Raw genomic sequence first — 14884 nt, 5'->3', positions numbered from 1 at the left:
ATCAACCGAGCAAAAAATATTAAAAGAAAAAAAAATAACAGGAAATAAAATGGACAAAAAAAAATAGAGAAAATATTATTATAATAAAGTCTAAGAATGACATGCGACGCACAAGTTGGCTTATGAGTATAAGGGGGATTTTAACACGTAAAAGACGTCCGGGCCTACAGAGAATGCCTTGTCACGCAATGTAAATGAACCCCTCCTTCAATCGCTTTTGCCCTTTCTTATTATTTGGCATTATTATTATATTTTTTTTTCTTATACTTCGTGAATAACGTTTTTATGTCGTTTTTAGTGCTCACGAAAGCCTCGAGATTTGAGCACGATCTTAATCTTAAATTCCACTAATCGTAATCCAAGCGAGTTAACTTTTCTATTTTAACTTTTTATTGATTACTTATGCTTATTTATTTTATATTTTTCATTTTAAATTTAAAATTTTATTTTTAAAAAATATGGAATTTAAATTACGGGTCGATAAATTTATTTTTAATGATTGTTATATGCCAATCGAATTGTTTTTGTATCCCTTATAAGGTTATTCGGCCAAACAGTTGATTAGTTTATTATTTTTTAAAAAATTAAAAATTTCTCATTTTACATATTCGCGTTTTCACGCTGGATCGTGCTCGATCGTTCAGCACGACACAAAAAAATTTTATTTACTTTCCTTCATTTTCATTTTCTTATGCGATAAAAAATCCCTCCCTTTTTCGTGATTGTTGTTATGTTATCATTTTTTCTCCACGAGCAACGTGATGTCAAACCAAAATTCGGTGAAAGTTACATTGCGAAGACAAGCAAAAGTAAAACTTTAATGAAGCTTTACAAAAAGTTGACACATTTCCCACGTAAACTTTCATTTTTTATCCACTGAAAAATGTCAAAAGTTAGAACAAAACTTTTATTTAAAAAAAAATCAAAAATAATTAAAAAAAAATAAAAATCCAAAATTGAACTTCGAGCTTGTGATTCATCATGCCTCTCAATTGAGATGTAATTAATTGAAACTCTGGTGAGATAAATAGACACCACAACAACAATAGTAATAATATTGATAGAATATTGGGCGATTATTATACGCGATCGATATGACCAGAGGTCATTGGATGAATCGGATGGTCGATCAGCTCGGCCGTTTATCCAACCGCACGACAATTGACTATGGAAATGGATGGATGACGGAGGAATAGGATAGGAGCAGAGTAGCTCGATGGGCGCCTGAAAATGAGGATGGATAGCATCGAAAGAGAGAACGAGATGGAGGTATATGGGAATGTCTGGTTAAGCTATCATCGGTCTTGCTGGTTGCTCAAACTCTGCTCCAGAGCTCCTTGCCTTCCCTTTTCTACCCGCCTCGGGCGATCCAATTAACCTATCATTAATAAGAGATTCACATCCAGTCTCCCGGCCTCTCGCTACCTAAATGATGGTCATAATTACCGGGAGAATGATTACTGCTTTTATCGATGCGTTTATCTAATATTTACCTTGTAATGTAAAACGTCACTTCTGCTAGCTGAAGCACTCACTTCTATTTCGCTTTACGTCGATATACCGAGAAGTAGATTGAAATATTTGTTGGTAAATTTTTGGTAGTGTATGGATGCATTAATAAGAAGGTTTTATAATTATTTCTTGCTGTATAGGTTATTGGGTTAATGAGATGAAACTTTTATTTATAATTTTAGAAATAAAAATTGTTTAAAATCTTTTAAAAAAATTAAAATCTCTTTTAATAATCCAAGTTAAAGAGATAATAATTAATTAGACGAATTATTGATTAAATATCATGCATTGAAAAATATTTTTTAATTTGTGCAGTATATTTGTCCATCCTTTACAGTCCACTAGAAAATGTATTGATTTTATTAAAAAAAAAAACTGGAGTAAAAAAAATGTATACTTTTCGGAAAAACTTCCATGAAAATAAAATACTTTTAAAATTAATAATTATTCATTTCTATCGAAAAATACGGTTTAATTTACGGTCTTAAAAAAATAAAAATATAAAAATAGCTAATAAAAATAACTATTCAAGTATAACGAGCTCATTTGCAGCGTTGACCCCCTTAATTAGTTATTTGGCAATAAAATACCATAATAATTTCACAAGCTTTAACGTCCACCCACGGTCATCTCGTGAAACTTTTAAGGGTATAAAAGATCGCAAGTTAGCTTGCATACAAATAGGATATTTAATTAAATTATTTAAGCAAAAAATCTATTATTCCGGATTCAAAATAGCAGGAACCAGAGTGCAGATAAAATTAATTAATTTCGTAGAGGATAATTATTTTTAGTATTACGGGATTTAAATTGAAATTATACAATAAATACGAGAATTTAATAATTCGAGGATTAAAAAATAATAAAAATTTGATCGAAACGTGAAAGTAAGTCGGTAGTTGGTAGACGGTACGTTGAAATAAACAAAAAAGTATTAATTTTCGGTGTGTGAAAAATAAAAACCGCAAACAGAGGATTTCACCATGAGAAATGAGATCAAAATGCGGTCCAGGATTATGGGGAAGAGGAGTGTTTGTGGAGAAGGAGGAGAGGGGCTGTGAGACAAAAGGGGTAGGATAATTCCCAGCATCCGGTGAGAAGACCAAAGCTGGGTACAATTAGCACGGGCGATATGTAAAATGAATTATTATCCCGGGTTGGTTTTCGGCGGGCTCACGTCAGTGTGTATATTTGCGCATGTTCATTTGTGTGTGTGTGTCTATGAGTCCTGCTGATAGAGTGAAAGCGCGAGCTGGTTATTAGTGGGCTCCCGTACCGTGCCATATAGTTTTCATCCTATACCAGGACGATCGCTCGATTCAATTGTACCAAAACATACGCCGGCAATTCAACCGCCGAATTGACAGCCACATATATATGTGTATCTTTATTTTTATTTTTCGACGCTGACGTATTTAATTATTGTGAGAAAATAGTAAAAAAAAATGATAAATATAAATAGAGAAAATAATAAAAAACAAACAAATTCATTAATTGATTGATAAATTGAATAAAGAAAAAAAATATATTTATAACTCTTGAACTTTTTTACGACTATTTAATTCTACGAAAATACTAGATCTCTAGAGAGATACTGAACAAGTTTTAGAATTTTCCACACCGATTAAATTTGTCGGGAGGTAAATATGAAAAATTAATTGCCAAGTGCATCTACCGAATAATTTTTTATTTTAATATCCATTTTATTTGTCAAATAAATAAATGAAGCTCGGTAAAAAAATTTTTTTACTTCAAAAAAATTAATAAATTATTTAGAACATAAAAATCACAATGAGGGTGTCAAGAATTTTTATAATTATGAATGAAAATAACTTGGCTTGATGATTTTTCGATATTTTTAATCAATATGTACTCAGTATGCTTTGAAAATAAATTAAAAAAATAATATTGCTATGACAAAAATTATTTACTTAGAAATTAATGAAAAATGTCACGGATATAACTTACAGAGCCAAGAAATTATTTAAAACTACTCTAAAATCTTTATATAAAAATTAACTATTTGCAAAGAATATATAAAATCGTAAGAAAGCACAGATTTAGGTCACGACCTTTTTGATGATTCTGAATTTAGCTACAAAAATTCCACTTAAAAAATTTATTTTATCATTTAAATTCGCCAGAGACTAAATTTTCGTTATTCTGTTATTATTATTATTTAAAACATTATTAACATTTGATAAATTGATATATATTAGTTTAATTAAGTCATGAAATCATAGAGTTTCAAATAGTGTACCATAAAATCGGCAAATATGCCCCTGAATAATATCAATAAAATATCTAAATAAAATAAACATTCTATTGACTGGAAAATTAACAATTGATCATAATCCATAACTCATAACGAGCAATATAGTTAATGAGCTAACAGATCGGGAATAAATGAAATGAAATCGGAATTCAGTGAATGCATAGTTGAAGTTAATGACAACGCACAGTCGCCGGTTATCAAACGCATACCAGCATCGATTTTCATTATTACTGGGTTCCGTTCCGTCTATCCAACTAAAATTTCTCCTCTATGATTTGTCCCCTCTCATTCTCCGTTCTTCATTCCTCGTTCCTTGCTTTTTCTTGTTTCTCGAGTCTGTTACCCAGAATTACCTACGGCTCGTTGAATCTTTAATTTCCGGCAGAAATAATTCTCTTCGACTTTAGAATTGTTATTATTTTTTTTTTCATATTTTGCTGAAAAGTAAAAATTATACATTTATAATTATTTAATTAAATATTTTACAATTAAAGAGTTGAATCATAAATTTATATTAATTAAAGTATAAAGTTTATCAAATGAATATTATTATTAATTTTAATTTTAATATTAATATAATTAAAATGTATAACTTTCAGGAGGAATGCGGTGCAATTCTCCAGGACTTAAGTGATAAAATAAACAACAAGCACCAAGAAGTCCACACTCATCCACTTCTATCCATCTTCAAAATGGCCGAAGTTGAGGTTAAACTGCCTCAAGGCAGCGGAGCAACAGCTATTGTAATAAAAACGTCTCTATTACAATTAATATTTATTTTACTAACAACAACACTCATTAATTCTTTATTATTAACGACTTTTAATAACGATAACAATAATATCAATAGTTACTTAACTTCGTGACAGAGAACGTAACAGCCCCCGCTATATATATAAGCGTTGAGATAAATATATATATATATATAAAACCAACGCAACAGGAGGTCCATCCTCTCTATGAAAATCACTCTTGTCTACGAATGTGTACAACAAAGCTTGAGGAGCAATTTTTAGTATTTATTTAATGTATAAAGTTCAATATTATTTGCTACGTGTGTCTGTCAATTATCGTAGGGATCGAAAGAATAAATGTCAACTCGTCGTCATATTCCTTTTTTTTTCTTTATATTTCAAAAAGCTTTTAGTTTATTGATTATCAGAAAGATAAAAAATATTTTCACAAATTTTTACTCCAACCAAAAATTAAAAAATTTTAATTATTGATTATTTATTAAAAATTTATTTACAGCCAAAAATGTCCTTTAAAATTGTACATACCCGAAATTTTTGAAATTAAATTATGAATAAATTTTAAATGATGTTTTTGCTACGTGACGTCGAGTTGCTAAGACAAATAAACGAATGATAATGTAAAGTTTCTAATGTGTAAACTACTAAATAGAGACACGGCTTACTAAAATAATAAATAACTCTTAAACCTTAATAATAAAATAAATAGGGGAGAAAAAGCATTTAGGCAGCGTTTCTACCGATCAATAAACAAATGAAGGATAATAAAAAAAATGAATATGTAAGTGACGTGGAAGCAATTGTATGATAAATATGTCAATTTAATCGAATGACTATTTGATATAAATTGTCAGGTGTACATGTCCACGATAATAGTTGTAAATTTTACTACCGTTAGAAATAGTTGAGGTAAATAATTTTAATAGAACTGTTGACACTCAATACTTAATACTGCCTCACGGTCATTTTTTTATTTAATATCAAAACACTTTTTCCTTTTTTCACAAAGCTTCCATAATTTTTTCATAGTTTTTTTTTTCACTTTAAAAAATTGTGGAAATTTTTGCTTTGTACGGAAAAAGTATTTTTAGTGTGTCCAATATTTTTAAATTATGGAAGATTAATGACAATCTAACAATCAAAATGTAACATGTCAAAATTTAAATAGAAAAATGATTTTATTATTTAATTCACGACAAAATTAATAGCGCACTATGCCACAAGTCACGTTTTGATTGTTAAAGCCAAAAAAGCCCTTGGCTGGCGAGTTAAAAAAGCAAAAAAAAAAAAAAGATCGTGACCTCGACACGGATAAACGAAAAAACCTCCGAGTGGAGATGAATTGGTCAGCCTGAGACATTCATAGGACATATAAGTATGATCTAGAGAGTTATATTAAGTCAAGACGTACGACCGTGAGCCAGAGTACCAAGTATGACGTGGTTATCGGAAAAGCAATAATGTAGCGAGTTTATGATACAGCGAGAGCATGTCACGCGGTAGGGCCGGATAACGAGCATATACACACTACATAACACTTCTCTCTTTCTCGTTGCTCTACATACCAATACCACTGAAGATAGGCTGAATAGATACAGGTAGATACAATCATTTATGTGTTTAGGGCGAATAGAGAGAGATGGCGTTTCGTATCCATGCGCATGCGTGGGTGCGTTCGCAATCTATCATGCGTAATGTTTGGGCACTTGTAACGGTTAAAGGTGAACATATTTGTCAAGCTCACAAATATTATCTCATTCTATTTTACCGCCACCGTATTATGTGGTAAATATAAGTGCATAATGACCGTGGCTAAATAAATATTTTCTCGGGTTATGTATCATGTGCAGCTGATTTTTTTTTAAAGAATTAAAATTTAATTTATGGGATCTGTCTACGTGGAAAATATTTCTGGGCGGAGAAAAGGTTATTGTTTCATATTGACCGTTATTACTGCTAATCAGGGGTATTAATGGGATTATTGTTATTACTACCAGTATGAAAAGATGATTTACGTCGGAAATATATGGCTTAGTATTTGTTTATAACATAATAATACATGAAAACATATATATGATGTCATATAGTTGTTTTGGCTTGTATTTTTATGCGATAAATATTTTTTTTAGGGTGTACCAAAATGTAACTTCAGTAATTGACCTTTTAAAATTGGAATTTTAAGTTCCGCTTTTAATAGGAGTTGCCTTTTGGCATTTCCTGAAAAATTTTGATCCTAAGGGATTTATTTGATTTTCAGAGAATTTTTTAAGAGGAGTTTTGATTGGACATTTCCGCTGAAATTTCAAAATTTGACCAGAAGTACCCAAACAAAGCTCCTGTGAAAAATTCTATGAAAATCAAATAAATACCTTACTACGTAAGTATCGATATATTTTAATTATATACTTTTTAAATATAAGTTTATAATTTATTAGAAACCTTTAATTAATATTACATTTCATGAAATCTATGTCACTGTACATATTACATTTAGATTCGGAATAATTGGTAATATTTCATGTCTCAGTATGTTATTCTTGATCAATCTAAAATTTTCAGGAAGACAAATTTATACGGTTGAACTTTTATTTAAAAGTGAACCAGTTACTCAGAGTAATATCGATTTTTTCTTTCTGATACAGGAATAATTTTTGTCACTTGGCATAATATATTGTCTCAGATATGTAAGAAATAAATTTTTAAAGAAATGGCTCAATATAATCTTCTATTTCTAAAAAAAGAAAATAATTTTGATTTGATTAAATTCTAATAATTTAAATCTTTAAAAGAAGAGAAATTTTTACAAAATTAAAATCCAGAAAAAACTATTCAAATAATTGTTTTTACTTCAATATAAGTTTAAAAAGTGATTTAGTTACTTTGATTACTAACTTCGTAATCAGTGGAATTCATTATTCCATAATATATATTTTTTAATAACATTAAAAGAAGTTTAAAGTACAAGATTAACTTCTTAAAGTTTTATAAACTTCAAATAAATTATGTCTATAAATTCTATTAAGCGACTAAATACTTTTTTATTAAATAGTAAACTTAAGAATTTAAGAAAAGTAAATAAGTTTGCGCGAAATAAATTAAAAATGTCAATGCAGTTGAAACAAAAACAAAAAGACATTTTTTTACTTTGTTATTTCTGTTGTAATTAATTTAAAAATAATTATAATCACAAGTTTGTGAATTTATTTAATGGAAGGAAGAAAAAATATTGGAAGATAACGTTAGAGCTCGACGTTGTAAGCGGCTACGTTCGATTATGAAATAAAACCGCCAGGGATCGAATCCCAGCTTGAGTAAAAATTTTTCTCTAAAATAAAAAAAATAGCACGTAAAATTTTTATTGCAATTAAAATTTATTTCTTTAAAATTTATTAAAATCTCTTCAACAAAAATACATAAAAGTGACAAAAAATATTCCATAAAAATATTGATCAATTTTAATCTTAAAAAAAAAATGATTTGTCAACTATCAAGTGTGAATCAGTGACCAAATAAATGTTTTCGTTCCACGTAATTTGTTTTTACAGTAATAGTGATAATAAACGATTGCTAGTATACGCGAAATCAAATGCAATTTGAATATCAAATAAAATCCAGCACGAAAACAAAATTATGATTGACGCAGAATACAGTCGGGAAACTCAAATCGATTTCAAAAGAGTAAACACAGACATATCTATAGATATCCACATTCTACATACAATACGTATATATTTTTGACCGAGCTTCAAAACGCGAAAAACCGCACACAGATCATTTCAATTTTTCCGAAAAAACATTCGATCGATTTTGTAAAAGTTACGATAAATTCGAAGGCAGTTGATAAAACCACCGACGACTTTTTTTTATTAGGTATAAAATAATATTTTCCTTCACTTAACGATAAAAAAGTTTTCATACTACGTTAAAAGAGAAAAATATTTGTGAGCTTGATAATTTATAATTTTTAATTTAATTCAATTGTATATACGGTCGGTTGAATGTCAGCTATTTTTATTTTAATTTTCACTTGAGTTGTATGTGATTATTTATGAATTATAAATTATGATTATAATATCAATTACCTATTAATAATCATAAAAAATGAATAACGCTTCCTACGAGCACGCCTCCTCTTAAATGCACAATTAAACTCACAGAGACTCGGTTGTTGATTTATACATATCAAGTTATATTATTATACACAAATATTATATTATGTATTTTTATCATATCTGTGGGTCTTCCAAAGGTTGATAATCGATAACACTTTACTTAATTATAATTATAATTATAACAATAATTATTGATGACATACTGGGGACTTGTATTTAATATCAATAGAGCAAATCGACGGTAAAAATAATTAAAAAAAAAAAATCCTGGTCTACTTTACTTATCAAAGTGTGCGTTTGAATAAAAATAAATATGTTATTATGTTTATACAGTTATAAATGAGGGAAAAGTATACAAAATGTACAGAGGAAAAGAGTTAATGGATTTATTTGTATCGAGGGATGAAATGAGTTGGAAGCGCCGATAAAATATTGCGGGCGTTCTGAAATTTACCGAACTCGCGTCGGCTCTACTGCGAGAGTTCGGTACAAAAATTATGGGATATCGAGTAGAATGCGGAAGTCCGAAATAAAATGCCTGGGGTGTGTTACACGCGGTTCGGGATGATAAGGAAATACTAGGTGCTAGTTCCCAAGAAATGATAGCGATGTTCACCCGTCCCGTATCTCACTGGAGCAGAGTGATACGATTTTTATTGGACTTCTGTGCGTGTAGATTCCCACATGCTCGTACCCTCGGTGCTTTGGGTGTGTATTATATTAATAATATTCTTCATGAAATAAAATATTTTATTCGGGTCAGATATAAATTCATTCGGAAAATATATTGATAAAAAAATCGTATTTGTTACACGGTTAAGGAATTTTCGTAATGGAGGAAAAATTTTCAAGTTTGAAAATGATTTTTTTTTTTTTTAAATATTGTGATTTTTTAATATTTTTTTTTAACCATAAAAATTACAGAGAAATTCATTGAATTTTATTAAAATACATTTAGTAGATATTGAACTAAATTCAACAATACTTCTTTTTATTTTTTCCACGAATTTTTTTCACTGAAAAAAAAAAAAAAAATAAATAAATAAATAAATTGAATTGCTCCAAAAAAAAAAATTCTTGAACTAAATTAATAAATTTTGTCTCGATTCAAGAAGATGAAACTCGTCAAGATAATTTTCTATCTCAAAATAATTTTTCTTAAATCAAGTAGATTTTTTTCTCACAATAAAAAAATTTTGCAGCTCAATTTTTTCCACGTACTCTCTAGCAATTACGAATTTTTTGTACTGTTGAAAATTAATTAACTTAGTAAATTTTTCGAAAAATATTTGTTGAAAATTTTTGAAATTAATTATTGTTGGAATATTTAAAAATAATAAAAAACAATTTTATGAAGTTGAGGTTAAAATTTTTAATAACAATACACACGCTAGTTTTTCGAACGAATAAAATTCAATTTTTTAATCAAACGAGCATAGATCGATGAACTCAACATTTAATTAATAAAAAATGCACCCTTTAAATTTTTCATTAGAAAAAATCTATTAAAGTTTAATTAAATATGATTAAATAAGTTATCTCTATTTTTATACAATATTAAAAAATAATTTAGAGCAAAATTTTTAAATAAATCACAGCTCAAAGTTCCCAGAAAAATTTGAAATTAATTACCTTATCTCAAAATAATCTCGTTTATCAAACAATCTCCGTAATTTCGTACTTCTACTCTAGTAAAATAATAACTGAAGGATATGATACTAGAGGTGTGCAGTGAATATCACGAATCATGACTATGTGTAGAGAAATAAATAATTAAAGACCTCTGTTACAATTTTATCAACTGTATCAAACAATTCACACGCAAATGGAAAATCGAGTTGAATAAAAAAAAAAAAAAAAAAGCAAACTGAATAAATAAATAACTACAATGTATGCATGTACACAGAAAATTGTTTTGATCCAATTATGACTTCAAAATCTCTCAACTCTCAGCTAAAACATGGCCTATTTTTAAAATTGATTGTATTTGCACATCTCGGTGTAAATAAAATGCTTGCTACGAATACACATACGCTAAAATAACCAACTAAATAAAATTTCACAAGCTGACATAGAAACAAAAAATATTACTACGTTGAAACATATGTCAACCGTCCGATACCGCGTGAGTCAACAAAGGAGCCCATAAGCAAACTAAAAAAAAAATAAAAATGAAAATATCGAGGAAAAATAACTGGACGTATTGGCTAGCTGTATATTTAGTTATCGTAAGAATAGTTAATTTTCATGTCCCCGATTATTATCGTAGAAAGAAAAAATAAACGGCTCAGCAAATAAAATAAAACAAATACTACGGTACAACAACAATTGGGGACTGGTGGTACATGGTGATAAATGAAAAATTACTCACATGCACAAATATGCTGCTGAAAGAAATAATGATATAACCGCACGGTTGTTACAATTTAACATATCAAGACTCTCTCTAACGAGAAGTCAGCCAATTACACTTGTTTATACATATATTATATCGTATTATTATGTATTATATTATATTATATATACATTGTTTAAGGTAGATTCAGTTTTTTCTATGTGTTATTGTACTAATATAAAAATTGAATATTGAATTTTAAAAATAAAAAATACAATCGTAATGCCACGTTCGGAAGAAATAAAATAGTTAAGTTCGTTGTAATTGTTTGGTTTAAATTTTGATATTTTATTTTGAACGAACGTGTTGTTTACCAACAATGTGGCAGAGGTCTGAGATTTATAAGTATTATTGTAGCGCTGAGGAATGTTGTAATTATTTATATTTTTTATTTATTATTTGTGATTGTTAATTGTAATAATGATACAGAAAGTAGAAGATCCAGAAAATTATTGTGTTGATACAAATATTTTTTTTAAGAAATATTTTTCTTAAAAATATTTTTTTATGTAAATATTTTAAGCAACAATTCTCAAAGTTTAATTTTATGCAAAAATAATTTACTGTTAGGTAATTATTATATTTATTTTATTAAATACTACAATTATATATTTTTCATTATAATCTTTATCAAAATTTTTTTTATTGCCTGAATTTTGGTCGTAAAAAATTCCATAAAATTAAATTAAATTTTTTTTTGTATTCATAAATTTTTGTAGAGAAAATTTTCTTCATAAATTAATTGTAAAATTATATTTGTTTCAAATTATGAATTTAAAAATCATAAAATTTTTTTTTGCACAAAGTTGGATATAATTTGAATAAAATTATTAGATATTTAAATTTAAAAACCATCAAATTTTTTATTTTTTATCAAAATGAATTTTTAAAAATAGGCATAATTTTTTTTTTTTTTTGTAAATTTAAAAACATAACAATGTAAAAAAATATGTAAAACGTCTACTACTTTCTGTATCAATATTTCCTTTACTGTATTTAATAATTATAAATTTTTTATGATAATTGTAAATAATTGTATTGAAATATCTGTTACTAGTAAGAGAGAAAAAAAAAAATAAATGCTAGTATACCAAATCTCTACCTTACTGACAAAAGCTCCGAGCTTTTTTCGCCAGTTGTCTTCTAACTTACCGTCACTGGGTATTACCTAAAAGAAACAATAAAATTCTGTAATTTATACATTACTAATTGAAAAGAAAGTCGGTACTAAAATCATGGAGCTCAAATTAATAAATAAAAAAATTTCATAAACGCTCTATATATACTCATTAATCGCGCATTCGTCATTTGAGGTAATTATGTGTAAAGATATACATAAATATATTTTTTATTGCATATCGATCTGACCTCTGCCATATGAGTTTTAACTGTAAGACAATTATCAATTAATAATAACAATTATAATTATTATAATTGTAATTATTGAAAAAAAAAAAAATGTAGAGTGATGCTAAAAATGCTTTCCTCGAGTAGTATTTTCAAAGAAATTATAGTACGAGGTTGTAATATAATGAACATAGTTCCAAAAATTTTCTGATTATGAATTGATGTTTAAATTTTTGGAATTAATGATTTAAATAAATATCCAAGCTCAGGGTGTTTTTGGGTTATAGATTTGACGTAACTCGAATCGTTGACTTAAGACATCGACTCCATTCCTAACTATTAAATGTAACTTGTATGTAAATAAATAAATGAATGAATAATAAACAGAGGAATAAAGTTATCGAATATAAAATAAGTAGCAAATGTCATGATGACGGTATAGAAATATTATTGCAGCCTTTGGAGGCTGTAGCTAAAAATTATATCTAATGCTGACTATTGTGGGTTTTTTAAAACTCAAAGATCACGTCTGGTGATTATGTATATTATATTATATATGTAAGGGAAAGAGTGAGGTGGTGAATAAATAAATTGTTATAAGTTATTATAAAGACTATTTGCCGGAATGTTGGTAAATAAATTGAGATTAACATACTGTCTCTTAATTATTGTCGTCTTTTTTACTTAATAACCTATATGAAAATCCTTACACTTCCTTGGGATTGTAGTTTGGGTGGTTTTTTGCGGAATTAATTTTTAAATGTCAATATTTGATCAAATTTACAAGAAATCATCACTTATGGGGCTTTTTGTTTTTTTATATAGGGTAGATTGATTAATTAAGAGTCTGAAAATCTTCTGTAAAGTGTAACCTATTATTTCCATGAGTTTTTAGCAGATTTAACTATTGCATCGGTCCTCATGACGGAATAAACCAGATGGACCTACCCTAAACATGGTCGAAAGATAGCCGAAATATTTAACGTTGCAAAAGTCAATAATTAATTTTTTTTTTGCATCGCTACAGGTTGCTAAAGCTTCAGAGTAAGCTAATGAGTAATCACTGAATATCTATCAGTCATAAAATCAGTCATTTTGACCCCCAGCCGGACGGATCTGCCCCAAAAATGGTCAAAATATTTTTTCTCGTAAAATATTTGGACTATTTTTCGACCATTGCAATAATAAATGATAAAGAAAAGACCAGAGAGGTCAGTCGGTTTTCTTGGTGCCGAAATCTCATTAAAAACCAGTGCTTTAGTAGGTGTTAGGTAAACACTACTAGCCTACATACTAATAACTATGTATGCAGTAAATAACGTGGCTTGACATGTAGAACTCTTGTACAATATTTTTTATCCTTTTTCGCTCTTCATTTAAAGTTAAACCACAATATTTTTTAGCTGTGGGGTTGCGTCTGTCTCTGTTGTCACTGCTGGCGTAATAGACGAGGGAGGTCGTGAGGGAAGTAAGCGCACCAGCACAACCACCAGGAGAAGCATAACTAGTAAGCAATAGGCACAAGCACCACGATGAGTATAATAGAAATAGCAAGAGCTTAATCAGTTAGTCGATAGACAAATTGGGTTAGCGTTTGCGACCATGGGTGGCAGCTTTAGTGAAACCTCGAGGAAGAAGAGTCAAGTGGCGACTGTCGTGATTTAAATAACTTTAGATTATTATATTTAATATCGTAGAAAGAATAAATCATCTGAATAGACGAAGATAATAGATAGAGACAGACAGACATACTAAGAAACAAATAAATAACAATAACAGTTTACTGCCGGCATTTATATTCAACGTTTAACTCTATTTTCTTCGTTTTAATTTTATTTATATTATTCACTGTACTTTTATTTCTTAAATATTTATAAGTATCAGTCTGGCGCGATCCAGCTATTTTTTTATCACGTCTGGATACTTTAAGCAATTGAAGTTTTTCAAGTGGAGAATGAAAATTAAACGACCCAGATGAAACGGACGTGTCATTATTATTATTATTATCGTTATTGTCATTTTCCAAAAACTTTTTTTTCCTGTTACAAAGTTTACAGTTTTTCTATCTTATATTGTTTTGCTATTGTTGGCTGATTTATTGAGGCGACCTTCTCGCTGTGGTTACATTATTTATTCGTATGTGTCAACGAAGCCGGGACCCTGTGGTCGACGATTTGGAAAGTCTATTGGGGTAAGGGGTTCTTTTCAAAAGTACTCTTTTTATAGAGGTTGTTTATCTAGTCAAGTTATATAAATAGTTTTTAATTATTAATTGTTTACAATTTTATATTTGATATATTTAAAATATTTTTTTTTATTTTCACTTTTCAAAATTAGTTACAAAAAAAATTAGTTAGAAAATTATTTTTAGATTTGATTAAAATTATTTTTTAACAAGTGTTTAATGGAAAAATATTTTGACGAAAGATTACTTTGTGTTTAAATTAAAAAAATATTAATAAACTAAAAAAATAAAATATTTATTAAAGGT

General features: G+C 28.3%; 1 protein-coding gene across 1 annotated transcript in view; it reads left to right on the top strand.

The window, feature by feature from the left end:
* Window positions 1-4653, top strand: part of Gfrl (Glial cell line-derived neurotrophic family receptor-like) — a 162527-nt gene extending 157874 nt beyond the window's left edge. The window contains exon 17 of the mRNA XM_074239154.1: window positions 4387-4653. Coding sequence (XP_074095255.1) covers window positions 4387-4653 — 267 coding nt within the window. The remainder of the gene's footprint in view (window positions 1-4386) is intronic.
* Window positions 4654-14884: the final 10231 nt, after the last annotated feature.

This window comes from Cotesia typhae, unplaced genomic scaffold (genome assembly GCF_013202065.1).
Source record: "Cotesia typhae breed Kobodo isofemale line unplaced genomic scaffold, CoteBio_Ctyphae contig_23, whole genome shotgun sequence".
NCBI classification, from domain to species: domain Eukaryota; kingdom Metazoa; phylum Arthropoda; class Insecta; order Hymenoptera; family Braconidae; genus Cotesia; species Cotesia typhae.
Note: the sequence above shows the minus strand (reverse complement) of the source record. Positions and strands in the feature narration are given on the sequence as shown.